At 39.3% G+C, this 27,530-nt stretch overlaps 1 protein-coding gene across 1 annotated transcript in view; it reads right to left on the reverse strand.

The window, feature by feature from the left end:
- The window catches only part of hipk3b (homeodomain interacting protein kinase 3b), a 42,410-nt gene extending 15,098 nt beyond the window's left edge, over nucleotides 1-27,312 (reverse strand). The window contains exons 1-2 of the mRNA XM_057347277.1: nucleotides 26,022-27,312; nucleotides 1,847-1,970 (exon numbers count right to left, since the gene is read on the reverse strand). Coding sequence (XP_057203260.1) covers nucleotides 1,847-1,970; nucleotides 26,022-27,271 — 1,374 coding nt within the window. The 5' untranslated portion in view covers nucleotides 27,272-27,312. The remainder of the gene's footprint in view (nucleotides 1-1,846; nucleotides 1,971-26,021) is intronic.
- Nucleotides 27,313-27,530: the final 218 nt, after the last annotated feature.

The following is a 27,530-nucleotide window of genomic DNA, read 5'->3' on the forward strand; positions in this document are numbered from 1 at the left end:
GCTTCTCATTCTTGACATAGTCAACTTGTCAAAAAACGAGTTGGACGTATGACGTAGTATTTCAGTACTACTCTGTAGGTACTCTTGATTAATATTAGATTGGCAGAAACTGTGTGTGTTACATCCGCTTTAATGGATTTACATTTACACACATAAAGGTATACCAAAGTTGTTATAAAATGCACGACGGCCAAGCAGACTTTTTAGTCTTTTTTACCACTTGATATGCTAAATGACACCGCTTGATATGCTAAATTAGCAGACGCTTAGCAGCTGTCCAGAAAGACTTTTGGGCTCTGGATGAATGTTTCTGCATGTTTCAGCCTCTAGGTATAACATCTTTATTTTTACCCAGGGATGTGCCAATTTAATACTTATGTGTGCATGCCCAAACCTGCAGCCAGGTCCACAAACAGACAATTCTTTTACATTTACAAGGTCTAATAGGCACTTGCTGTAATGTAAGGGCAATGATGAAAGAGTGCTCCACAGTCCACATGCCCTGCGAGACACCCTGCTATTGGTGTCATGATGGGGCGTTCATGTCGCCTATAAATATCTTTTGCTGTGTGGGAATAAATTGAAAACCCCCATGAAGGAGGAGCGTGGATGTGTACACGGGAAGGGATATCACGGATATTTTAGTGTCTACACAAAGATATCGGATCTAAGCATACATCTACAACACAAACTGAACAGGACAGAACTAAAAACAGAAACACAACCCATCATTTACAACCCTACCTAGGTAGACCAGTGTTGCGAAAGATCCTTGTATTGTACACGACTACAAGTGCCTAAACTTCCCATTTACAAAAATTATGAAGTTTACAACACACAACACAGCTGCCCGAGAAATCCATATGCTGACATTCATCATTTGAGAAAACAGAGAAACCCGTCCATACGGAGCTGGAGACACTGCTATTCCGTCATGCTCAAAGAGACTCATTTTTCAAAAATCTCTTATGGTTAGAATGTTGTGATAGTGATCATTATAGAAAATTATGCATGGCACACTGACTGGCTACATACGGGGCGGCAGGGGGAATTCCTCCGTTAAGACTGGACCACATGGTACCCGCCAGCATCTCGAGGTCTATAAACCTCCCATCACCCACCCCGCATGCATTCATGATCCAGCAGCCCACTGGTGGGGTGATAGGAAAGCCATCATACCACCATTACCGCTGTCGAGTCAGAAGCTGCTGAGACTTCTTTCCAAACCCTCCCCAGAAACAGTGTTCTAATCCAAGGACATTCTCTAGCCGCCCCTCCTCTCAGATTCACCCCGGGCATTTAGGGGCCCGGCAGCAGAGGGGAACAGCCTGAAAACTAAATGAAAGCGGCGATCATAAAGCATGCACAAGCAGGACATGCACAGTAGCAATGTGCACAACAGAGCCATACAAATTCTTCTGGAGACTGTTTGGGCCTGACAGCACATACCATCACTCTGTGCTAAACATATTACGTCAAGAGGAGAAATATGAGAGAAGTTCAGTGTGTGCCTGTGTACAGTATATCAAAGAGACTATAAAACAAGACCTGAAGCACAGACAGAGACTCAAGAGAGAAAGAAAGACGGACAGAACAGAGCGACAGAGACCATTTCTTGTGATGACCATTGTCTCATTCAAGTAAATTTGCAATGCCATCAAAATGATCTCAGATAAACTACACATTTCTTCTGGCATTAAAAGAAAAAATAAATAAAACAATTTGGCTTGCCCTCTACTCACAATGCAAAAATGTTTATAAAACAGGTCTTAGTTTTCCTTGTGCAAAACACACATTTTTCTCTCTTCAGACAGAAGAGAGAAGGATGTTGAAAGAAAAGAATTACCTGATCATATTCGAGGGCTCCTGGATAGAGAGGCCAGCCCAGAAAGAGCTCAGCGATCACACATCCCAGAGACCACATGTCTATGGCTTCACAGAAAGGCAGACCGAGAATGATCTCTGGAGCCCTACACAAGACAAAGACAACATTGTAAAAACCCTTAAGATCTAGCTTCAGAAAAAAAGATCAATGGTAAGACATACAAAATATATAATATACAAGAAGTCCCATTTAGGTCTACAACACGCAAGTTTAAGGTCACCTAAAATGTGTCATTATCTTCAAAATCTTAATCTGAATGCTTCGTTCCGATCTATGCTAAAATGTATGAAATTAGTTTGTAAACAAAATATATTTGTGCCAACACATTAATTTGGATTCATTAAATTATGTTTCAAGTCCCTATTAAAGTCCTCCCTCTTGTTTTTTTTAGCAGCATTATTTTCTTTTTTTCATGTGGCCTCATAATCTTTAGTCAAAATCTGAAAATGCTTAGGCAGAACATCCGTTAACTCCTCCCTGCCAACTGTTAGTCTGCTACCAGTTCCATTTAAAACCCAAAGACCAGTTTCGCAGTGGAAAACACAAGCCACGCCCCCTATTTTTCTCACTTGATGTTCCGTTTCACTCAGAATGCAAAAAGCTGTCAATAAGAACCCAAAATAGATGTGAGCAGCTTTAATACTGTTTAAAAAGCATCTTAGGGTGTATGGAGGACTAAACCCGCAAAAATTATAAATAAACAAACGTATCTGTAATAAAACATCAATAAGCGCATCTAATCTAAATGACACATAGTCATTTGATGCATGGTTATCGACTTCATTGGCTAAATGCGTAACTCTCTAGCTAATTGTGCGCCCGCCATAGTTACTTAACGTTATACACGAAGCAAACGATCAGTGAGTTACGTGACGTTAGTCCAAAACAAGTCAAGAGTAATCGATCAAACGCTTCAATCTACGCTGAACCAATAGTAGGCAAGACCAACCATCTAATTATCATACAAGACACAGAAAAGTAAGAATAAATTCAAGAATAAATAAATAAAAGTGGAAATAAATACATGCGTTAATAAATAAATATAAAAATAAATAAACGTATAAATAAATAAATGTAAAAATGAAAGGAAATGATAAATGAAATACTCTAAAAATAAAAAATAATTAAAATTAAATTAAAAATAGACACAAAAAATAATAAATCAATTTAAAAAATGAAAAAAAGTTAAAGCTAAGATCAATAATAGCTAAAACGAATTATTTTGTTTTATCATACCATTCATTCCTTTATTTATTTTCATATTATTACATTTATTCGTTTATATATTTATTTATTTATACGTTTATTTATTTATAATTTTTGCAGGTTTAGCCCTCCATAAGGGTGAGACTTAAATAAGCTGCTTGATAAAATGGCAGAGGGACATTTCTGCAAATTCTAGAAAAAAAGAGGACTACACTTAAGATGATAAATACGTTTACATTTATAGTCATTTAGTAGACGCTTTTATCCAAAGCGACTTACAAGTGAGGTAAACAATGGAAAAACATAAGGACAACAAAAAGCACAAGCGCAGTAAAACTGGTCTTGTATAGCCTACCACAATATACTAGGGCTGGGTGACATATCGATTTTTAAGATATATCGATATATTTTTTCAACGCGATGCGGGATTAGACAATATCGTTAATATCGATATGGGGTGTGTTCAACTTGAAGCGGCTCTGTGGTGTCTGACATGCGTAGTACCCATGCGCAGAGTGAGCAGAGCACTCTCGCTCTGCGCGCGAACCCGGACGGACCCCGCAATTTACATGTTTTAAACAAGTGGTGTGCAGGGTTTTTCCTGCATAGAGAAATTGGAGGCAGCAGCCTCAGGCTCTCGCCAAAATTATGTTGCGAGTCTTCACAAGAAATGCTGCGTGCATTTAACAGACTGTCATTTGTAACTGCAGTTGCGACATTACGCCACAGTGGAGGCGCTGTTTCGTTATCAGCACACTGAGGTGCTAAAAAGAGACGCAGAACAAGAGCCAGCCTGTGTTTCACGGCTGTTTTGCATCCAAGTACGTTTCATTTCTTGAAATTTATTAAATTAACATGACGTACATCATTGTAATGTCTTTAGCTGTGCAATTGGATCGTTGAATCACCGTATACTGTATACAGCGAGTTCGCCAGTATGAACGCACATTGCGTTTAGAACGACTCACACACGAATGACTCATTTGAACCGATTCATTTAAACTATTGAACTTTTCAGTCCCTAGCCAATATAAGAGATCATTGAATCATTTAAAGAGAACCACAGAGAATGCAAGATGTTAATGAGCTTTGCTCATTTAGTAAGACTGGTTAATTCAGTTGGCTATTGTGGGCTGAAAAGTTAGTTGAAAATGATAAAAATGCTTTATTTGATAAAAAAAACATTTCTGTTTGGTTGAATAAAAGTAATGTTTTATATAACTTAATAATTGTCATTTTTATCAAATTTTATTAGAACTTTTAATGTCGAACACAAAGTCACTTTGGTTAAGCCACTTAAAGGTATGGTAGGCCTACGTGTGTGTACAAGATCAGGATGGCACCACCTCCGCCTCATTTTGAACCAGGAAAAACCCTGTGTATGTTTTCAAATAGGGAAAAAAAACCCGTCATTGAATTTCTTTTCACAAGCCATTTTAATAAAGGTGATTGTGACATCTCACATGAGGCTTTGACTTGCTAGTAAACATTTATTCCACTTTGTAGAAAATATTGATATACATATCGGATATTGCCTTTCATCAAAAAAATACAGAGATATGAATTTTGGTCAATATCGCCCAGCCCTACAGTATACAAAGCGAAGTTTTTTTTTTCTTTTTACAGGATAGAAAGAGTAGAAAAGAAATACAAGTCAGAGCTAATCGGTCAGGTGCTGACGGAAGAGATGAGTTTTCAGCCGATTCATAAAGATGGCTACAGAATCTGCTGATCTTGTAGCAGCGGGTAGATCCTTCCACAGATGTGGAACAGATCCAGAGAAGGTACGTGAGAGTGATTTTTTCCCTTTTTGGGATGGCACTACAAGACGTCGTTCGTTTGCAGAGCGTAGGGATCTAGCGGGTACATAAGTCTGTATTAGCGAGTGAAGATAAGGGGGTGCCGAACCCGTGGTGGTCTTGTAGGTCAAAAGCAGAGCTTTGAATTTGATGTGAGCGACTATTAGGGAGCCAATGTAACTTAATGAAGAGAGGAGAGACGTGCGCTCTCTTCGGATCAGTGAAGACCACTCTTGCCGCTGCATTCTGGATCATCTGTAGAGGTTTGGTTGTGCAAGCAAATACAATCTAGTTTTTAGTAACATCATTTCCAAAGCTACATTTGTGTCAACCCATAGCTTTGATAAGTTCACTATTATTCTAAAATGTTTTTAAAAGAAAAGTGTGATTGTGAACTTTTCCTCTGGTAGTGTACAAAGGTGAAAAATGTTTTCCTGAATACAATATATATACCAAGCCAGTTGCGAATAAACATTTTCTGCAAAAGAAAACACACTTTTTAGATTATAGTCAAATTTATAAAAGGCATTGAAATGTGTGCTGTCCCAACCAAAAAAACAGCATTCACTAAGCACTGAAAACACTGAAACCATTAAAACACTCATTTACTAGTCAATGCGCTCATGATTTCATTCAAAGTAGAGTCGGACAATTTATTAAACAATGAACACATCATATATATTACATTCTACTGGCAATATAAAATGAACCAACATTATGAATATTTTAATACATTTTTATTGGCTACTCATTCAAGTGTCTGCACTGAACAGATCATTGATTCAATGATTCATTTGCGTCATTGCACAGAAACATTGACAACAGACCCGCTCTGACATCAGACCTGCTTACACAGGTTACCAGGTCACCAAGTCCTGCTTTACATGTATCCATGGTGACGCAGGAAGTCCAAGTGACTGCTTAGTAACAAATCGCCGTGGTGATCTCATTGAAGAGCATTAAGGTCTCTTCGTGTGAGGTCGTGCTGCTGCTGTCTGACAGATGACGAACACTCGGGTTACAATAGGACAAACACACACAAAGTAGTACAGACTCATTTTGTTCAAATATTAGCTGTGTGCCAAATTCTAGGTAATAGTTCTGAAGCTTACAGACAAATTCCTGCCGGCAGCCTTTGGAGTTTTTGGGGACTTTATTTGAGTAATTTCAAAGTAAGTCCCAGCTATTATAGTCGATAAAACATTTTTAAAGCAGCGCAAAACGTCCGGGAAATGTATTTTTAATTACTTTAATGACTTTGATTTCAGTAATATCTAATTATAGTGTTTTCCAGGTTTCCTGCTTATAAAACACTTTTAGGCCGTGTTCAGACTTGACTTCATTTTTGAAGCTGCTAGCGTCTGTTTTACATTATAAGTCTATGGAGTAAACAGCGTTTTCAAAAAATGTCCTGAGAGCTTTTTTAAACTGCAGCACCAGCGTCTTTTTCTGCAGCTCAGAGCGTCTTTTGAGGTTGAAAAAGTTCAACTTTTCTGAAAAAAAATGCCCTACGTCAAGCTCCTTCACAGCTAACCAATGACAGAGACCTGTCGTTTCCATAACAACATGCGAGGAACGTGATTGGCCGAGAAGGCTCAAGCTCGAAAAAATAAAATGGTGGCCGAAACGCCCATTGGAGCATAGTTTTGTATAAATGTAAGTTTAATTTTCACTTTCAACAACTTCTGATTTTATTTCTAGCGAGAAATGAGTATTGTAGTTTTTAAATACTGTATGTGATTAGTTATTGCAAAGACGCTCTCCATTTATTATTCAAATAGATTTCTGTTATGCTGCCTATCTGTTTCTCTGGGCTGCCTTCGTGCACATACATTTTTTTTTTCACTAAAAAAGCGCCTGTCAACTTTTTCTTATCAAAAAAGAAGTCATGTTTGAACACTACAATAAAACATCTTATTCTTTAGAGATTAAGGCATAGTAGCATTGCATGTGTGCTTCAGTGAATCGGAATGCCCTTACAAACAGTGGTTCTCAACTCTGGCAGGCGAGATCCATTTTCCTGCCGAGTTTAGCCCCAACTCTGATAAAACACCTGAAGAAGCTAATCAGCGACTTCAGGAACAGACGCGCTCAAGTTAATGTGAGACTGCGCAGATTGTTTGGCACATCATATTAAAGTACCGCGAGAGTGATTCAAATGCGTACGGAGCAATCTGCACTTGAATCGCTATCGGGGTACTTAAATGTCATACGCTGATAGATTAGCACTAGGGGTGGGCTAATGACCAAAAATCTGTTTCAAGGAATGAGTAGTTTTATTTCACGGAAACTATATGTTTCATGGTAACAATCTCCTATTTTAATTCTATATCTTATACCTAATTTTTCTTAGATTTATTTATTTAATTAATTTATTAGTTCATTTAAATGCTCACCCAAATTAAAATGTAGGGAAATTAGGGCTGCAACTAACGATTATTTTAATTATTGACTAATCTAACGATTATTATTTTTTATTAATCTAATAAATATTTTTTGGATTACTTTATTAATCCTTTGGCAAACTTTGCAAATAAACAATAAGTTCTAGTATTTTCTTACATTATAAAGCAAATCATACTTTTTACTCCACTACATTTTATAAATAAATATTGCTGTTTTAACATTTTAATCCGTGTTTACATTAAAATCACAATCTTCTTTTAATTAAGTAGTTTTAATTTTAAAAGTTAAAAAATACTGATTTTTTATGTACTTAAGTACTGTATTAAAGGTAAAAAAATGTTGTATTGCACTTATGCTTTTTGTTGTCCTTATCTTGTTCCAATTGCTTCCATTGTTTCCCTCATCTGTAGGTCGCTTTGGATAAAAGCGTCTGCTAAATGACTAAATGTAAAAACATTAAAAAATGTGTATATGAAATACTAGAGCATGATATATGCTCTGTATTTTTTTCCTCCAAGTAATAACCGACTCTATTTTCAGTCTCATAATGCAATTGAGTAAAAGTAAGATACTACTATCTGTCTCTGTTTATTGTACAAAACTATCACCGTATAAAAGACTCTAATGCAGAGTGGCGTTAAAGCGAGCCCGCGCACCCGGAACTCAGAATGATGCGCTTAATGCATTCGCTTCGTTATTTACAGTTATGCGCATCCCGGACGCACAATGATGCGCTTAAAGCACCTACTCCTTCTGAAGTCCCGGGGATCATTTTGCTCCTCAAAGTAAATAATAGTTAGAACACAACGAGAAGAGATGATACGTTACATGTTTAACAGTGCGTTGCATCAATCCGACAGTATACAGTTAAATCAGAGGTTTAAAAAGAGTTATTTCGTATGAAGACGCAACATATTCAGACCGCTTCCAGTGCTTCTAATAAACTAAGCTATACTCAGCGAGTAACGTTAACTCACGGTCTCTAGCAAAATACATTTTAAACAAAACCATAGACTATCATATTGTCATTATGAAGAATAATGAAAACATTGGAACATCTTGGAAAGAGTAGCGTCCTGACCGTCACCGTACACACGCATGCTGACTGGAGATTGACAGACAGCACCAGCGGAGGTCAGAATTTCTTAATTATGCTATATTGGTTTATTCCTCGCATAAAGCTATCGAATGACATTAAAAGTGCATTGTGGTTTCATGATAGTCAGTCCTTTTTGAAGCTTAACAGTAATTTAAGCAGGGTCACAATCTGCAAAGGTTCACATAACTTACACTACTACAATAACGTTATTGTAAATCATTAATGTAAAGCGTAGTTTTAAACTCATAATTTGTTGCTTAGTGATAGTTAGTAAGGTAGTTGTTAGGTTTAGGTATTGGGTAGGATAAGGGATGTAGAATATGGTCATACAGAATATGTGCTTTATAAGTACTAATAAACAGCCAATATGCCAATAATAGGCATGCTAATAACAACTAGTTAATAGTGAGAATTTCCCCCTATACTGAAGTGTTACCTGAAAATGTACTAAAGATATCAAATTAAGTTCTGATAATCTGATGTATTATTTATTTATATTTATCTTCTGGCTATATCATATCTATTCAGTAGGAAGATAGACAACAAGTATAACAATGAAATATGAATACATGCACAAACAATGAGAGTACAGTATATGTCTGGTGTTATAATTAAACTGGTGTTCATGGGGTCTGTACTGTAGCCTAGGTCTTCATCGCGCTTGATGCGCACTTTTAGTGTGTTGCGACTCTGTCTTTAGGTTTGTTTATTATGGCGCTTGTCTTTGCACAGCGAGTTTCTGGTGACTCCACACACGTCTCCCAGTAACAGCGCGTCACGTTAAAAGCACTCACGTGGCGAGCATCATCGCGCGTTTCAACGCAAGTTTCGCATTGGCTCGCCTAAAGTTAAACTTTATTGACTTTCTGAAATACGTTTATATGCACGCGCAGATCACTGCACCCCTGCGCGAGCACTGCGGGTGAGAGAGAAAGCGCCGGACTGGAGCGGATCACGAAACTACAGACTGAAAGAAGGTCAAAATAATGTTTGATTAGTTAATTTGTTATGGGTGGATTTATTCACGTTTTTTTTTCATAATAACGCCCAACTTGCAGAGCGCCGAGTTAACCACGCCTACTTATTTACATTCCGCGGAACAAACGGAACAGAAAAATCTCTTACGGTTGACATTGTATTCCGCAGTAACGGAATATTCCGTCATTCCGCCCAGCCTTAATTTGCACAGAGCCGCATTAAATTGAACGCATCTATTCCTAAAGACGCTGATTAGCTTGTTCAGGTGTTTTATATCAGAGTTGGGGCTAAACTCGGCAGGAAAATGGATCTCGCGGGCCAGAGTTGATAACCACTGCCCTACACTCTTATCGAGTGAGTCACTTGTGAGGTTTAATCATGGTTTTGTGCTTTTGTTTAGGCCCTGGTGCAATATTAATGTGACGCATGCAAATAAGCACATCCAGTCTGTACTGGATGTAGTCTGAACTGGACTTATACTGTTCCTTCCAGTATAGTAGAAGTTTATTCGTCCCTTAGGAAATTTGGTTTACACAGATGCCGCACATCACATTAATACAGTCACACACATATTCAGTCAATTATCAGCAAATTACCTATGCCTACCGATGATTTAACATAGAAACAGCAGTTGGTATGAATGAATTTTTAAACCTCCTGGTTCTTCCTCCAACTGCTCTATATCTACGACCCGATGGGAGAACAACAAACTCCCCATGTAATGGATGAGATGCACAATTGATAATCGCATAGGCTTTTTTAATTACCCTTTCTTTAAAAATGTCTTGAAGCGATATCAATTGAACTCCAGTCACCTTGGATGCGGTCTTAATCAGCTTAGTAAATACTTGGTATATACTGCATAATAATGTTATAACCCACGTAAATGCATTTCTACCAATGCATAGTTCCTGTAAATATTAAAACATCTCATTCCCCCTAGCACAGGTGTACAATCAGCTGTAAATATGTATATTCACACGTATTCACATGTAATGTACGTCTCCTTACATTTTTATTGCTTTAATTACTCGTTCTTTTTTATGCGTCTTGCTACTGTATTTGGATGTCTGCACGAGTAGTTTCAAGTACCAAAGAAAATGGTTCGTGTGTGCAAGCACATTAGGCAATAAAGCTCTTTCTGATTCTGATTATAAATCCAGAGAGCTGAGGGATCTTCCAGTTCATTCTCCAGCAGCTGCTTCTCCATTACACTTCTCATTTATCTCACATATCATCTCTCCCTCATAAACACGTGAGAGCAGATCTAATAACGGCATCTTCATCCATACATCTGATCTGTCTCGGATGGACATGCTGAAAAATCATCTGCTCAGAGTGACTACAGTAATGAAAACGAGGCTATTTTGAGCTGCACTGGAGGATGGCTCTAGCTACGATGTAGATGTAGGAAGGGGTCTTTAGTCTGATAGCCCTCACATCACATTAAAGCAGAGAGAGAGAGCAGAGAGAGAAAGAGAGAGAGAGGGAGAGAGGGAGAGAGAGGGAGAGAGGGGGAGAGGGAGACAACCCAATTGCAGATCTAAATTCAGCTGAATGCACATACAGTCACAGTGACTCTTCTCAGAACACTATATAGAGCCTATGTGTTGGCATCTGTGCTCAGCTATGTTTTGCACTGACATTAAAATAGCCTCACAGAGCTGCTTTCCATTAACACTAAAGCATTACACAATAAGCAGCATGCATCAAACATACCGCAGCTCTGAAAACACACAGACCTTCTCTGCTCGAAGCCCCTAAACCAGGGGTCTCAAACTCAAATTGGCTGGGGGCCATTGCTGTGACTGACATCTCATAGGAGGGCCGTTTTAACATTGAAGCACAAAAAGATAGCACAAAAGTTCTGGAAATTTACTTTAATTGCTGAGATATTAGCTCACATTTCTTTTAAAACATTACTAACATATTTGTGTCATGCTTAACAAAAATACAAACAACAGTGTCTGTGCATTGTTATATAATTTAAAATTTTTAACAGTTACCCACTTTATTTTAACTTAAGTAACTTATCAAAACTGTGCTGAACCTTACATTGAACAACTGCGATCTCTGAATACATTTGCAAACTATGCTATTTCTTGCCAGACACTTGGCAGCGCTTCTGCTCACACAACTGAGCCACGTTTGCCCTGATGGAGTTCACAGTTGAAACCCTGAGTACAGCTTCAAGATGAGCATCACTAAGCCTGGACCTGAATTTGCATTTATTGAAGTTCATAGTTGAGAAAAGTTTCTCACACAGGTATGTGCTTCCAAAAAGGCACATTAACCGACTGAACACTTTGGAAAGCTCTGGGAAGCATGGATTTAATTCTCTCAGAAACTGTGCAGTCTTGTCTGCATTTCCTTGTGCTTCTCTGAATTTTGTTTTTAGCTCACTGTTGCACTGCAAGTCAATAAGTTCCATTTGCAACAAATTTGGGACACTCTCCACATCAGCTGAGAAGGGGTCTGCAAACAGTTGGAAAGTGTCACGGTGTGCCTTGAAGTCAGCAAAATGCTGATCAAATTCCTGAAGTAGGTTTTCAACAGCAGAGGCATATTCATCACCATTGAATGCTATGCCCTCCTCCACAAGAGATCTGCATGTTGTGAAATGACTGAGATTTTTTGCAGAAAGCTGAGTTTTCCACAATCTCAATTTTGTGGAGAAGGCTTTCACACTTTCATACACTGCTGTGATGAGCTGACCAGGGCCCTGGAGCTTCAGGTTAAGGATGTTCAGCTCCTGTGTAATGTCCACTAGGAATGCAAGGTCCATGACCCATTTAGGATCATCAAATTCAGGAACATCCATTCTGCCATCTTCCATAAATCTCTTCACCTCTGTTCTTAACTCAAAAAATCTCTTCAAGACATTTCCCCTGCTGAGCCAGCGTACCTCAGTAAAGTAAAGTACATCACCATATGTTGCCTCAATTTCTTCCAAAAAGGCTCGAAACTGACGGTGCTGTAAACTTCTTGACCTGATGTAATTGATGCATCTTAGGACAACAGACATGACGTGTTCATATTTTAAGCATTTGTTGCACAGTGCCTGCTGGTGTATAATGCAGTGCAGAACAACTGCTGGATCTGCATTTTCCTCTTCCAACTTTCTTTGTACCAGCGCTACCAGTCCATTTTTTTTACCTGTCATAGTCGGGACGCCATCGGTGGTAATGCCTACTAGTCTGCTCCACGGCAAACCAGCGCGTTCAATCGTGTCGCACAGCTGCTGAAATATATCTTTGGCTGTTGTACGGCCGTGCATTGGACACAAACTCAGCAATTCTTCCGTCACCTCAAACTGGTCATTAATACCTCTGAAGAAAATAGCTAGCTGAGCAGTGTCAGTTTTGTCTGTACTTTCGTCAAGCGCCACAGAGTATGCAGTGAAAACTCTAGCTTTCCCGCGTAGCTGATCATAAATGTCACTCGATAACTCGGTAATCCGCTCTGCCACTGTATTTGCCGATAAAGAGAGATTGTTGAACATGTTCTTCTTTTCTGGACATAGAATATCAGCGACCTTCAACATGCAGTCCTTCATAAACTGCCCTTCAGTGAATGGCTTTCCTGCTTTAGCGATCATTTCACTCACCACATAACTCGCTTCAACAGCATCCTTTTTGGCTCTGTGGAAAAGGCTTTGCTGGGACGTTAGCTCTCTCTGCAACTGTGTGGCTCGTTTTTTTCTCTCGTCTTCCTGGTACTTCTCATATTGGTCTCCGTGTTTAGTCGAGTAATGACGCTTGAGATTGTATTCCTTCAGAACGGCAACTTTTTCACAGCCAAACAAAAAAAGAAACTGCTAAAGACCAGAAACCAGCTAACGTCTTATCAAGTCTTCCGGCAAGCGCAGGTTTTTTTTAACCGTGTTTTTAGTACATATTGAATTGGGTAGTTTAAATTGCTATAAAACAATTACAAATAATAATAATTTTAAAAAGAATAATATTTTTAATATAACGGATTGCGTTATATTTTTGATGTCAGTTGCGGGCCTGAGGGAGGGGGAGTGGGGGCCGTAAATGGCCCGCGGGCCGGCAGTTTGAGACCCCTGCCCTAAACGTTTGGGACCAACAGATATGTGTCCCACAGTCAATCCTTTTGTTAACAGCATTTGTTCAGCTCTCGATTCATTTGAGTTACAGTACAGCGTAGATTAAAAATGTAATGAAAAGCAAGGCCCAGATTTATTATAATGGGTTTTTAACAAAACAGCACGTGATGCAAGAATTGCACTGACCTTTATTGCAAAGAAAAAAATATTTAAAAAGCCTTTACTAAGAAGTTGGTTAATCAACTATTAGACTTTGAAGCTAAGGCCACTTTTTTTTCTCAAGGCCAGCATATTATTTTCAATTGTTTTATTTAAAAAATGGCAGTAGCTGGCGTGGCACTGAGTGTTTATTCCTCGGTCAGCACTAGGGATGCAACGATTATAGATTTTGTTGGTACGATTATACTCGGAGGAATAATCACGGTTGTACGATTATGACGATTATTATTCCTACATTAATTTCTAAATTTTTACTGGCCCTGACAAAAAATGAACTTGCCCGCCACAAAAAGTAATAAATAAATAATAATGTCTAGTTATTAGTTATTTTTTACCTATGCAATCTTAGTAAATAAGCTCATAATACCAATAAACTATTAGCCTAACTCTAATAATAATAGTCAATTAGTTAGTAATAAAATTAGAACAAATGATCAAATTGTGAGCAATATCACAAATAAATGTAATCAAGCAAACACACATATAAAATGAACAGTGCGTTTTAGGTGTTTCATGTTGGTCACTCTAACTGTGGTTATTAGGTACAGAAACTGAATAAAGGAGTCAAATGTAAAACAACACTTCATAGTCTTCACACTGTTCACAGTATACTGAAATATAGATCAAACCATATTAAAGTTATTAAAGTTGATCAGTCAGGAGCAGTGAGTGTGTTTTGTCTTCGTTTTTTGTTGTTTGATGAGCACTAAAACAGATATATTTATTATGCTGCTGTCCCTTTAAGAGCTAGCGCGCACGGATCACACGCTTTTTCCCCCCCACTGTTTTAGTTTACAGCAAACTGTAATGGATTTATCAATGTGATATAGAGCCCATTTGCTAAATAATAACATCAAATAAGTTAAATTGGTTCAACTTGCGTCAGGAGTAGACTTTGAATTTGAGTTTGCGCATACAGAATGTATGCATCCAGTGAGCTGTCCTTGACGCGACGCTTCTCGTCCGGTGTGCTACTCCGTTAACTTACATGGCGCATGGTTCGTTTACATTGCACTGAAAGCCCAACTGTCACCGCTACAGCCTTGATTGTGAATGTACATGTAAGATTGTCTGTTTGATCTCTCTGCCATAGTTAATCTTGTGTGTGTCGTGGCCTCCGTGTCTCTGATAAACATGGCTCTTTAAGATGGTGCACCGCTGGTGTAACTTTGTTTTCATTTTGTGCAAGTTGCAACGTTTCCGTTCCGTGCAACAGAAACATGCGGTGTAACGGTGCCTTTACGATTAATTAACCGTGACGTTTTTAAGCGCGGTTAATAGTAAACCTCAGTAATTGCTGCATCACAAGTTTATATATTTTATTCTGGGTTAAACTAAAGTCAGATTATGGAAGTGGTGCCACTCCGGGCATTTCGGTCATAGTAAGACCACAGTCCTATCTACCTGAATGGGGGAAAGCCGAGATCATCTGTACTCTAAATGTACTGTACCTTGTAAATTAACTTTTGATTTCTAAGCCTAAATTGCACATGCGCACAGGTTGGCAAGCGCCGCGTCTTTGCGTAGAGCCCTGCCCCGAGAAGGGTCAGTCTTTATTGATTGACGATTGACTTGTTTTACTGAATGGCGTGACTTCCTTCGCTAGAGTGGCCATATTGTGGATAGAGCCTGCGGACTGACTGACCATCTCAGCTCCATCCAAGGCAATTTCATCACCACCCAAGAGAAAAGCAACCATCTGACCGGCCCAGCTCAGACAATTCCATCCCCAACCAAGAGCAAAGACGGACTACTTGTCACATTAATCCTAAATTTACAATACTTGGTATTTAATGCTAAACTTACATCACATGACAGTAGTTTGAAGTTATAGCTGCACTCAGTGACTTTGATTGGAGGTTGCTGGGTGGGTGTTTGTGGGGAGTGGGGGGGGCTTGTTGGTTGTAGTTTGGGGCGTTTCATTCGTTGGGACTGTGTGGGTCTGGTTTGGTTGGTCTTGTTTTTTGCTCGATGTTGGACAACAGAGGAATTAAAGTTAATTATGCCATTACAATTTTTCCCTGGTTGTTCCTCTGTTGTCTGTTGTCGATCGCGGAATGGGACCGGGTTGGACCTGCACGGTTTCGGCGGGTGGGGCTTCCTGGGTCACGGCTGGTGGGCTCTCAGTGTTCTTCGTTGACGCTTGCTCGGTGGCTTTGGTCGGGTTCACTGAGTGCAGCTATGACACGTCAGAGGAGATCTGGCCCTCCCGGCTGAGCCTGGTTTCTCCCAAGGTTTTTTTTTCTCCATTTATTCATCATTGGAGTTTGGGTTCCTCGCCACAGCAGTGCAGTGTTGGCTTGCTCACCGGGAGACTGCATTTATTTATTTATTAGATATTATTTATTATAATGATCTTGCTTGGTCTATAAACACCATGCACTGTGCTGTGTTTTACCTTTCTGTGTTTTTCTTATTTGCTCCTGTAAAGCTGCTTTGGAACAATGCACATTGTGAAAAGCGCTATATAAATAAAATTGAATTGAATTGTGCCTTCCCTTCCCATTCAGTGGTGCAGCGGCAACAACATAAACACGTGTTATGTGGCCCAAACTTATCTTCCGGCAGACTTCCGCAAAGTATTAAAAACTGTTGAGTAGTTTTAAAGGGATACTTCAGCCAAGAAACAAAATCCCCCCATGTTTTACTCACCCTCAAGGCATCCTAACTGAATATGACTTTCTTCTTGAAGAATAATGCAGCCTCTGGTTCATGCGCAGCCGAAGGATAACACAAGTTAGACATTATCGTTAATAGCATTGTCAATATGTTTATTTCTCTTAAACAAACGCATCGATTCACTTCAGAAGACCTTTGTTAAGACCACAGAGCCATGTAGAGCAGTTCTTTGATGGATGGATGCACTTTTTGGAGCATCAAAAAATTGTGCCCCATTCAACCCATTCTACCGCTTGGAAGAAAAATGATACGTAATATTATAACTCCGACAGCATTATTCTTCAAGAAGAAAGTCATATTCAGTTAGGACGCCTTGAGGGTGAGTAAAACATGGGGAAATTTTGTTTCTTGGCTGAAGTATCCCTTTAATACAATTAATATACAATAAAATATTAAAAGAAATTGTCATATTACAAGCCACTAGCCAGGCCGATAACCAAACACAGACCGGAGGTTAACTTCGGGCCAGACGCATTTGTCCCATGAAACCATCTATAGTTAATATCCTTTATATTTGGTTAAATGCTGCAGTCATTAATGCCACTTTTTACTCAGCCAACCAATCACAGTGGAGGAGGGGCGGGACAAATACCACAACAATCAACTGGCACATGCTACTTGGTCTCCACACATACCATGTGACCTTTTTCAATAACTGTTGATAAACTAAATGCGAATCATATACAAGTAACACAATACTACCATGGATACTTTACTTCATAGGAAAAAGCTTCACCTCCAAAAGCACTCAAGTGCACATATGTTTAAAAATGCGTTGGAAGACACAGTTCAAGAGAGGAATTTCCGAAACAATGTGTCCATTCAGGAAGTGAAGAGACGCTCAGGAAGCGTAAAGACAAGACTTCCAATGAACACAAGACAGCTAGAAATCACAATACAAATGAAGGATTCAAACCTTGGACTGAGGTGTCCAAGCCATTTTCTCCATTCTACAAGGGAAGATGTTGTTAATTTAATGTCAAGCGTTCATTGGTTTTAACTTACTCACTGCTTCCTACATATCACACAAAAGTGAAAGAGTGTAGGACATCACAAGACATTTGTGAAATCACACACTCATGTGATGCTTAAATTTGATCTCCTTGAAAAGCATATCTGTGCTATACTGTATACCTTGTGTGGGTATGTACACTTTGCTCATTCTAAAATCGAGCAATCTTTAAACATCGGAGCTTAATTCACATAGCAAACAACATGGGCCCTATTTTAACGATCTAAGCGCATGGTCTAAAGTGCAAGTCCACTAAGGGCGTGTCCGAATCCACTTTTGCTAATTTAAGGACAGGAAAAATGGTCGGCGCGCGGAATCCTCACAGCGGAATTCGCAAGAGCAAAGACTGCACGCTTCTCCAGAGAGTACGCATCTGCTGGCGGGTGAGGTTAAAGCGCGAGCAGACCATCTACAGTACAAGCCAGATTTTTTATCTTTATGTACACAATAATTATCTTTTACATTGTAATCCATTTATTTGTAATATTTGGCATGTTTGTGTGCTGCTGTGCATTCCGCTCTGTGTAATAAGCAAAACGTACACGCTATGTGCACCTGCTTATAGGCGCATATTACTAACGCGCTCTATAAATAAATAAAATATTGCGGTCAATGGCGCAGTCTATTTCAGTTTCTTCAAAATAGCAACGTGCCAAAAATGCACCTGAACACACCTCGTTTTCAGACGAGTACGCCCATGGGTGCAAATTAATTTGTTATTTAAACAACGTGGCGCAGGATGTGAAATGAAAACGTCGTAGAGCTGAAAATAGCAAAAAACACTTGCGCCTGCTGCCGCAGTGTGTAGTAGAGCCTCATGTTACAACAGTATCTAACAACCTTGAATAACACTACCCATCCCCATCATATTTTACTGTAAAATCAAAATAACACACTATTATGCAATGTTTATTTTTTACATCGAAAAGCTTGTAACCTAGTAGTTTATTACATAGGATTCAAAGATGATCAGATTTGTAACCTTGATCTTCTTGTATGAAGCCCATCAGATAACCATTAAAAAATATGATCTTGGCATGTCAGACTCAAAATATCCATGAGTGCCTAAAGATGTTTTGATACTATAATGCAAAAAAGTGCAAGCACTTCCTGCAATGTGAAATCTTCTGCTTGATAACAGTGTTTTACAGACAGGTTGAGACTAGATGACAGTCCTTCCGGGAAAGTCTCCTTCAAAGACTGTAGGAAATTCCCAGCCACTTTTTTTCAGGGAAAGGCTTCAGTGGAAGTTTGTGGACATATTCTTGATTGAGATATCTCTGACGATGAAGCAGATCTTTAAAAACCAAGAAAACCAGATGCCAGACATGCATCCTCAAACCAAAGCCACATCTACTGCATCTGAGCTCAAGTTTGTGGTGGCAAAATAACTTTAATACTTGGGCCAAGGTACAGTAAGTGTCTTTACTTATCAACATGATCCAACATGTGCTAATACAAAGTTACTAGTTTCAACAAAAGCTAGACCACTACCCGTTGAGAGAAAGAGAGAGGGTTAGTTTTTTATCTTCTCGTTTCTCTGTCAAGTATTCACAGAAGAGATGGGTTTTAAGTAGTTTTAGTTGGGTCGCTTCTCCAGAGAGGAAATGCATAGTTTTTTATTTGTACATTGTGTTTTCAGTAAACAAAGATAAATAACTTGATGGGAACCACATTTTGCCTTGGAGTCAACACGGACAGGAGAATGTTTGAATTTGTTTTGGAAAACCCCTGAAATCTACCCGTCACTTTTATTTATACACAACATGCATCAGATTAACCCCATACCTAAACGTATGTAATCAAACGCATATAGCCTGTCCTCATCCATGTTTGGCAATTAATATTCATTAGGTGCAGAACTTACATCGAATGAAATCGTTGTGGGGGCGGAGCTGTCAGCCGCTATAAAATAGAAACTGCCATTGCTCATCACGCAGCGCTATCGCGGCTGGTTAGGACAAAACCTCTAATTAACATGGCAAAGATACCTTTCATCGCGTGTTGCATCGCGTTTGGTTAGGACACAGTGTCAGACATGTTTATCATTAATATTATTTAATGATATAAAGGTGTTATGCAACAAATATTTTTATTTCAATGTACTTCAGCCTCTCTAACTTTTATTTTTTAACTTATAACAATTTTAAAGGGGTCATATTGCACGGCTAAAACAAATATTATTGTTTGTTTTAGATGAAACGCAATGTGTATACACCATTTAAAGTTTAAAAAACGTTGTATTTTCCACATACCGTGCATGTTTGTATCTCCTCTTTGCCCCACCTCTCTGAAACGCGCTGATTTTTTACAAAGCTCAAAGCTCATCGCTCCTTAACTACGTGTAGATTAGGGCGGTTTTAGTCAAATCATGTTACGAAGTTACGTAGATTCGCCGGGGTGTGGTTACACGAGGCGTTTCAGGCAAGTCAGGCAATGCATCTTTTGTTCCCACACTTTCATTTGAGCAATTTTACGTGTCTAATACATGCATGGGCAACTTATAACACACCAAAAACACAGAAAAACACGTACTTCCGCCATATGATCCCTTTAAAACATGTTGAACGTAGCCCAAAGTAGGGATGGGCACGAGTACTCGATTACTCGAGTACTCGAACGCGACAGCGACAATCGATAGTGAAAACGATGATCGATTGGGGGTTTAAATGCAGTTTTTAATTATTTTCTTTCTTTCTGATTGGTTATGCTGGCATTTCGGGTTGTGCCCAGAAATTTTATTGTTGCGTTGCGAGAGTTTGCGGTCCAGAGTCAAGTCCGGAGCACAGAAGGGCATATTGAAAGCGCACAGCGATGTTTGGTTTCACTTTGATAAACCTGACGAAAATACAGTCTAGTGCAAAATGTACGGCGCCAAGCAGCATACAAAACATACAAATCTACTACAAGTTTGATCCGTTATCATCTTACACTCTGTCTAACGTTACACCGCACGTGAGCGGCGCGATGCAACATGGCGAAAGCAAAAAGAAACTGGACGTTTGTTTCGTCTCTTTGCGCTGCATCCAGTGTGCACAGAATTTCTGTTTGTTGTATTCGCGCCGCTCGCGGGCAGGGCGAGCGTTTTCAATCCATTCCCATGGAAGCTGAGCTCAAATTGCGCTCGCGGAGCAAAGCGAGTATTCCTCTTCTCCGCGAGCGCCACGTGAACGTGCGCTGAAGTTCATAAGAAATTGAATGGATTAAAAACGCTCACCCTGCTCCGCACCAGTATATTTGGAGACAAAATGTCAGGTGAGACCACTACTATCAGACAGACTTGTCAGACAAGCATAAGAGACTTTACCGTCAGACACTGACAGACAGAAATGTGACAGGGCAGAGATGACGTTTCATCTCACGCTGATATTTCTTTTAAATGTTTACTTTGTTTTCAAAAACATTGATTGTTAGATTATTAAAAATTCACTGTGTCGATTTAATTATTTACTCAATCTTATAGTTTTATTAACATAAATTTTCGTATCAGTGTTGTAATTAAAATATTTTCATTGTCACCATGGTATGGGGGACACACCCCGCCCCCTCTAATGCCCAGCCCCCAATTAATCGAGTACTCGTTTTTCAAACCTGTCCAGTACTCGAAATGAAATATGATCAGAAATGCCCATCCCTAGCCCAAAGTGTCTTCTTTTAAATGATACCACAACTGTGCTCATATTCCAGCGTTTTTCCTGCATAGAGAAATTGGAGGCGGCCGCCTCCGTCAAATGTTGTGCTGCCTCAGACTCTTGCCAAAATTATGTTGGGCGTCTTCACAAGAAATGCTGCGTGCATTTAACAGACTGTCATTTGTAACTGCAGTTGCGGCATTACACCACAGTAGAGGCGCTGTTTCGGTATCAGCACACTGAGGCGCTAAAAATAGTTGCCGAACAAGAGCTAGCTGTGTTTCACGGCTGCTTGTTTTGCATCCAAGTACGTTTCATTTCTTGAAATTTCTTAAATTAACATGACGTACATCATTGTAATGTCTTCAGCTGTGCAGTTGGATCGTTGAATCAGCGTACACTGTACACAGCGAGTTCACCAGTATGAACACACATTGTGTTCAGAACGACTCGCACACAAATGACTCATTTTAATCGATTCATTTAAACTATTGAACTTTTCAGCGAAAAGCGAATATAAGAGATCATTGAATCATTTAAAGAGAACCACAGAGAATGCAAGATGTTAATGAGCTTTGCTCATTTAGTAAGACTGGTTAATTCAGTTGGCTATTGTGGGCTGAAAAGTTAGTTGAAAATGATAAAAAAGCTTTATTTGGTTAAAAAATATATTTCTGTTTGGTTGAATAAAAGTAATGTTTTATATAACTTAATAATTGTCCTTTTCATATTATTTTATTAGAACTTGTAATATGTCAAAGTCACTTTGGTTAAGCCACTTAAAGGTACGGTAGGCCTACGTGTGTGTGTGTACAAGATCAGGATGGCACTACCTCCGCCTCATTTTGAGCCAGGAAAAACCCTGTATTCCAAAGGGTTCAAGAAAAACAGCCATTTAAGTGAAGGCAGGTCATTTTCATGGGTTGGGCCTACCATGGTGGTGCACTTTAAAAGGTTATTTCAACCCATCGTTGGGTCAAATATGGAGAAACCCAACAGTTGTGTTAAATTAACCGAGAAAATATGGTTATATTTGACCCAACAATGGTTAAAACAACACAGCAATTTGGGTTAAAACAACCCATCATAGGTTAATTTATATCCCAACAGTTGAGTTTGTCCAATTTTGACCCAATGACGGGTTGACATAACAGCATCTAAGCTAAACACAGCACCCACTTACCAGCAAAAAACCTTAAAGGTGCACATTTGATCAGTGAAGGCTATAAGAGACGGTGGATTAGCTCAGTGAAGCTCAATGTATTAAAGAAATGCGTTTCATGATCCAGTGCTTTAAACAGCTTGTATGTTACTTAGGCTTTGAAAGCACAGCTGTAGAGCTTCATCATAGTAGAGCTTCATCATAGCAGAACACAATGGAACAAAGCTGAGCTATAAGTAGTGATGCTACTTCTATCTCCTGTGTCCTTGAAAAGCAAAGATCTGTGATAACACGTCACAAATAGACCTTGACACCTCCAAGAAACCTTCATGAAATTGAGTTTGGGTTTGAACTTACAAACTGGAGGTGTACAGAAATGTGGAAATGTTGAGATGAAAATGAAATAAAATAAAACAAAGACATGTTTTATGTCTTTGAATGAGAATGACTTTCATTCTCATGCACGACAACATTTCGTTCCACTTGTTTGCCATGTTTCTAACCAGTTTTTTGATAAATGATTGATGAGGTTTTCAACTCGGACGCAACACAGGATACAGAGTCCGCTGCTATTCATGACAATCCACTACAAACGCAACAAAAGCCAGATTCACAGCTCATACAAAAGCAAATGAAAACCGGTCCGTGTATCATCTGATCATTTGATTATTCCATTCAATATAACAAACGGAAAAAGAAAAAAACAGTCGATATTTCGTTTTTCCGTTTTTCTGTATGCACAAAAATGAAAAAAACGATGTTTTTCTTCTTATTTCAGCCTTAAAAGGGAAATCCAATAAATAAATAAACCAAAACGAAATAACGACCCTAATTATAGTTTTTTCATTTTGGGGTGATTTCCCATTGTCTTCTAAGCGCACGCTTTGCGCATGCGCAATGTACAGCCGCTTACCGGGATCAAGTGCATGCGAACTTGCGAAGCTCGAAATGGAAATGAAGGCATTTGCATATGCTTTGTTTGTACTTTTCACTCCCACTAAAAGAGTCACACTGAGAGAGGAGGACATGACGATGAAAAATATTTTGAACAATGCCTAACGTTCACATACAATACTTTCCAGAGCTTACATGCGAAATTTGTTAGCATTATTGCTTTTAATATGTGACATTTAAGTAAACAATTAAGTAGCTGGCTTGCAGCAGCAAAGGTGTAAATCCATAAAGTACTTTTGTAATGTATAAGTTATGTGATGCGAACACGTAGTAATCATGATAACTGATCGATCGCGAGATTGGTGAAGAGCTCTAGGCGCGCTGCCGCGCTCGCAGAAATCCGTGCAACATCACCAAAAAATGAGAAAAACAGTAATTAAGTTCGTTATTTCGTTTTGGTTTATTTATTTATTGGATTTCCCGTTTCAAGATGAAATAAGAAGAAAAACATCGTTTTTTAATTTTTGTGCATACAGAAAAACGGAAAAACGAAATATCGACTGTTTTTTTCTTTTTCCGTTTGTTATATTGAATGGAATAATCAAATGATCAGATGATACACGGACCAAAAACCCTTCTCATTTCTCATTCAGTTTATTTTAGTTTAATTACTTTTTTATTTAAAAGAACTACTCAACACTATGTAATTTGATGTAATATAAATGTTTGTTCTATTTTCACAAAAGGAACACAAAAACACATTTTCATAAAAAAGTATAGGTTCACCGTTTTGACACAATATGCATTTTGGGTGAACTTTTGCATACAGTCCTGGAATTGGAAAATATCAATACATTAGGAGACTTTTGGAAAAGCCTTTTTTTAAACTAGAAGGTGTCTATATTCACTCTTTAAAAGCAACAAAACAGCTGACGCTGAAAGACAGTGACCTTGAATGAGCGCTAAAGTGATCTCCAGCATTTTGCTCTGCCTTATTTCACTTTGACTGCCAGCGCGCTTCACCATCTATAGAAGTCAAACTGAGCTGGCTGTCCTCCCATAAGCTAATTTTAGGCAGCGGTCTCCGGCGCTGAGCCCCCGCTGTGAGTTTCACACAACTTTCCCCAGAGCAGTGAAACGGCCTATCATGATCGCATTCATGTGAACGGAAAAACAGCCCATCGTGTGAACGGGTCCCATTTGGTTTAGAGGTTAGACCAAAAACAGAGAAATTTCAAAATTAAGATAATTTTTACAAGTCCGATATTTCTGTATTGTAATACCACACTGTACAGAATACTATATCCCAATGCGTTTAGCTCAATCTGGCCAATAATTTCTACTGTAAAAAAAAACGGAAGATATATTAGCAGTGTTTATTATCTTAATAACCGAAAATTAAACCTTAAAGGCGTGGTGTCCGATTTCTCTTAGCCGTTGTTGATGTTCAAATCTCCAAAACAAACACACACCCTACCCCCATCTTTCACTTTTGTCAGCGCTCGGCTAATGTCCGTCCTGTGCACCTTACTGCTGATTGGCTACAAGGTTGTTTTGGTACTCGGCCCGACTCAGTTTTCTAAAGCGTAATTTGGAAATCGGTTACCCCGCCTTTAATCCAACACTGGATAGGATTATGCTGTCTTTTATCTCTTGCACAGCTTGTATCTGTACATATTGGTGTTTACATCTGCACATCACTGGATAAAGGACAAGAACAGAATGTTCTGAGGAAACAAACACATCTAAAAGAGGAACATGAATGCAAATATTGATTGAGGTTTGTGAACACACACACAGTAATGTCACCACTTTGGTGACGATGAAAGATAACTTCTGCACTGCATGAAAATGTCATGTATTAAGTTATTATTTTTACATTAATCATTAATGTAATTATTAATCATGATTAATGAAAAGTTAGTTGAAAATGATAAAAAGCTTTATTTGATTAAAAAAACATTTCTGCTTGGTTGAATAAAAAGTAATGTGTTATGTAACTTAATAATTGTCATTTTCATCTAATTTTATTAGAACTTTTAATATGTCAAAGTCACTTTGGTTAAGCCACTTAAAGGTACGGTAGTCCTTCGTGTGTGTGTACAAGATCAGGATGGCACCACCTCCGCCTCATTTTGAGCCAGGAAAAACCCTGTCAACTCATTTGTAAATCGCTTTGGATAAAAGCGTCTGCTAAATGACAATGTAAACGTAAATGTAGAATATAGTCATATTCCTTACATTTCAAAATGTTTTAACTGAAGTGTCTGGTGGACATTTCTTATTATTATACTTGAAAATGTGCATGTTTTCCAAAAGCATGTTGGACTGGACAGACTCTTGTCAAGACTAAGCAATAAACACTGGGTGTTGGTTATGTAATGATTGTTATTTCAGTTCTGTAAAAGTTAACTCCCTACATTTTTCCCATGCATTTCTAAACTCTAATCTGTAAAAACACTGATGCAAACATAATGCAAAATATTTATATATGCAACAATGCATCATTCTAAGGAACTCATTTTCCCAGTCATTTCCATCCTCGTCCCATGTCATACTACACAAAACACATTTCCTTTCCCATAGCAAAAAGACAAGACAAGAATGGTTTACCCCCCACCGGTTAAAATGTTGGGTCAAATAGTTTTACAGGGTTAATGTAGCTTTATAAAACATGGGACATTGTTTTACATCAGCAGCGTTTCCTGACTGCAATTCCACAAGGACTTCTGCATTAGCTGAACAAATTATTTAAAATAGCCATTCATTCATAAGATCTAACAATATGAAAAGTAACCAGTACAGACTGTGATGTCAGGAGATACCCAGCAACACCCAACACAAAACTCAAAGGTGCCTACATAAACTTAAACATTCAGTCTTGTTATACAAGCATAATATTGAACAGGGAGAAAAATTTTTTTTGAGAATATTTTGATAATATCAGTAATAGCTCTAAAATGCATAAGAGTTGTACATACCTGTAGTACCGCGACTGGAGGTACGTAGAGCAGACTGCTTTCGAGACATGACTGGCCGAGCCAAAGTCTATGACTTTCACTCGGTAGGGTTGCCGTACCGGGTCCACCAACATGATGTTCTCAGGCTTCAGGTCGGCATGAATCAGTCCCATGGCCTTCAACTTTTTCAGCGCCGCAGCCACCTGCTGAAGAACGGGTCGGATCACCTTCAGAGGTAGCGGACTGAATTTGTTTTGCTTGAGGAAGTCATACAGGTTCTGCTCCAACATCTCAAACACGAGGCAGGTGTGGCTGCGGTGCTGGAAACACTCGAAAGCTTGCACCAGATTGTGCTCGTCGGCGTTCTCGCTGCTGAGGCGAGCCAAGATGCCCACCTCAATCTGACCCTGTCGAGCGTACGATGGATGATTCTTCAGGATCTTCACAGCCACGATCTCATTGGTTCCACGTTTCCAACATTTCACGACCTGGCCGAAAGTACCGCGACCAAGGAAGCCTAAAACCTCGTAGGTGTTCTTCAAGGAGCAGAGCAACTCGTGATGGACCAGCTTGTAGTCACCATCTCCACTCCCTGCACTTCCTCCTTGTTTCGCAGGCCCTCCTCCGACCGCACCAGGGACCACAACCGGCGGGTTTCCCACATTCGATTGCAACATTGCAGGCAACATTGACAGTTCCTCCACAATCTGCATGGTGCTCCCCAAGTTCTCAAGCTCCTCGCTCTTACGTTTCAGCCCGCATCTGTTGGAGCTGTTAAAGCCTCCACAATCTTCACCGTCACCCACCTCCTCTCCTCCGCCACCCTCGTCAACACCACCCTTTCCTTCAACTTCTTCTTGACTGTCACGTCCCTCTCCCCTACCCCTTTCGGCTGCCCCTGTAGCTCCACTGCGGCAACCCCTTCCTTTGTCCTGTTGCTCCGCGTCTTTGCCCTGAGAGGGCACGCCCCCTTTTTGCAGCGGTGCAGTGGTATGCTGTCGCTGCACACCTCGTACAGCAGCGGTCTGCAAGGGAAAGTCCTGCCCGCGGTTTCTGCCGACCACAGAATCTCGCGTCTTGAACGAAGCTGTAAGTTGCGTCGGGTATGCAATGCCAAGGGTTCTACCATTCAAGTAAGTCTGCGGGTAGGCCCTTGCCTTTTCATGGTAAACACAATTTCTGGGCTCAACTTTAAGTTTCTTCACACTACAAAAGGCACTTGTCTGAGTTTGAAAAACATGTGGTGGGTAGACCAAAACTTGTGAGGCCATACCTGTAAAAAAGAAAAATAGAGAGATGATTTTCAATCAAGCTTTTATGTTATTACAACGATACACAGGAATTCAATGAGGGTCAATGTTGTTTGGTAAACAACACTATTCAAAATATCATGTTTTGTATTCTGCAGCAGAAAGTAATTCAGGGTCTTTTCTTACAATGGGCTGCAAATAATAGTTGGTTGAGCCAAGAGTATATGTGACATCAAAACATTGCTATGGTTACACTGTGTCAATCACTCATGTTGCGTGC

The sequence above is a fragment of the Triplophysa rosa genome, linkage group LG12 (assembly GCF_024868665.1).
Source record: "Triplophysa rosa linkage group LG12, Trosa_1v2, whole genome shotgun sequence".
In the NCBI taxonomy this organism is placed as follows: domain Eukaryota; kingdom Metazoa; phylum Chordata; class Actinopteri; order Cypriniformes; family Nemacheilidae; genus Triplophysa; species Triplophysa rosa.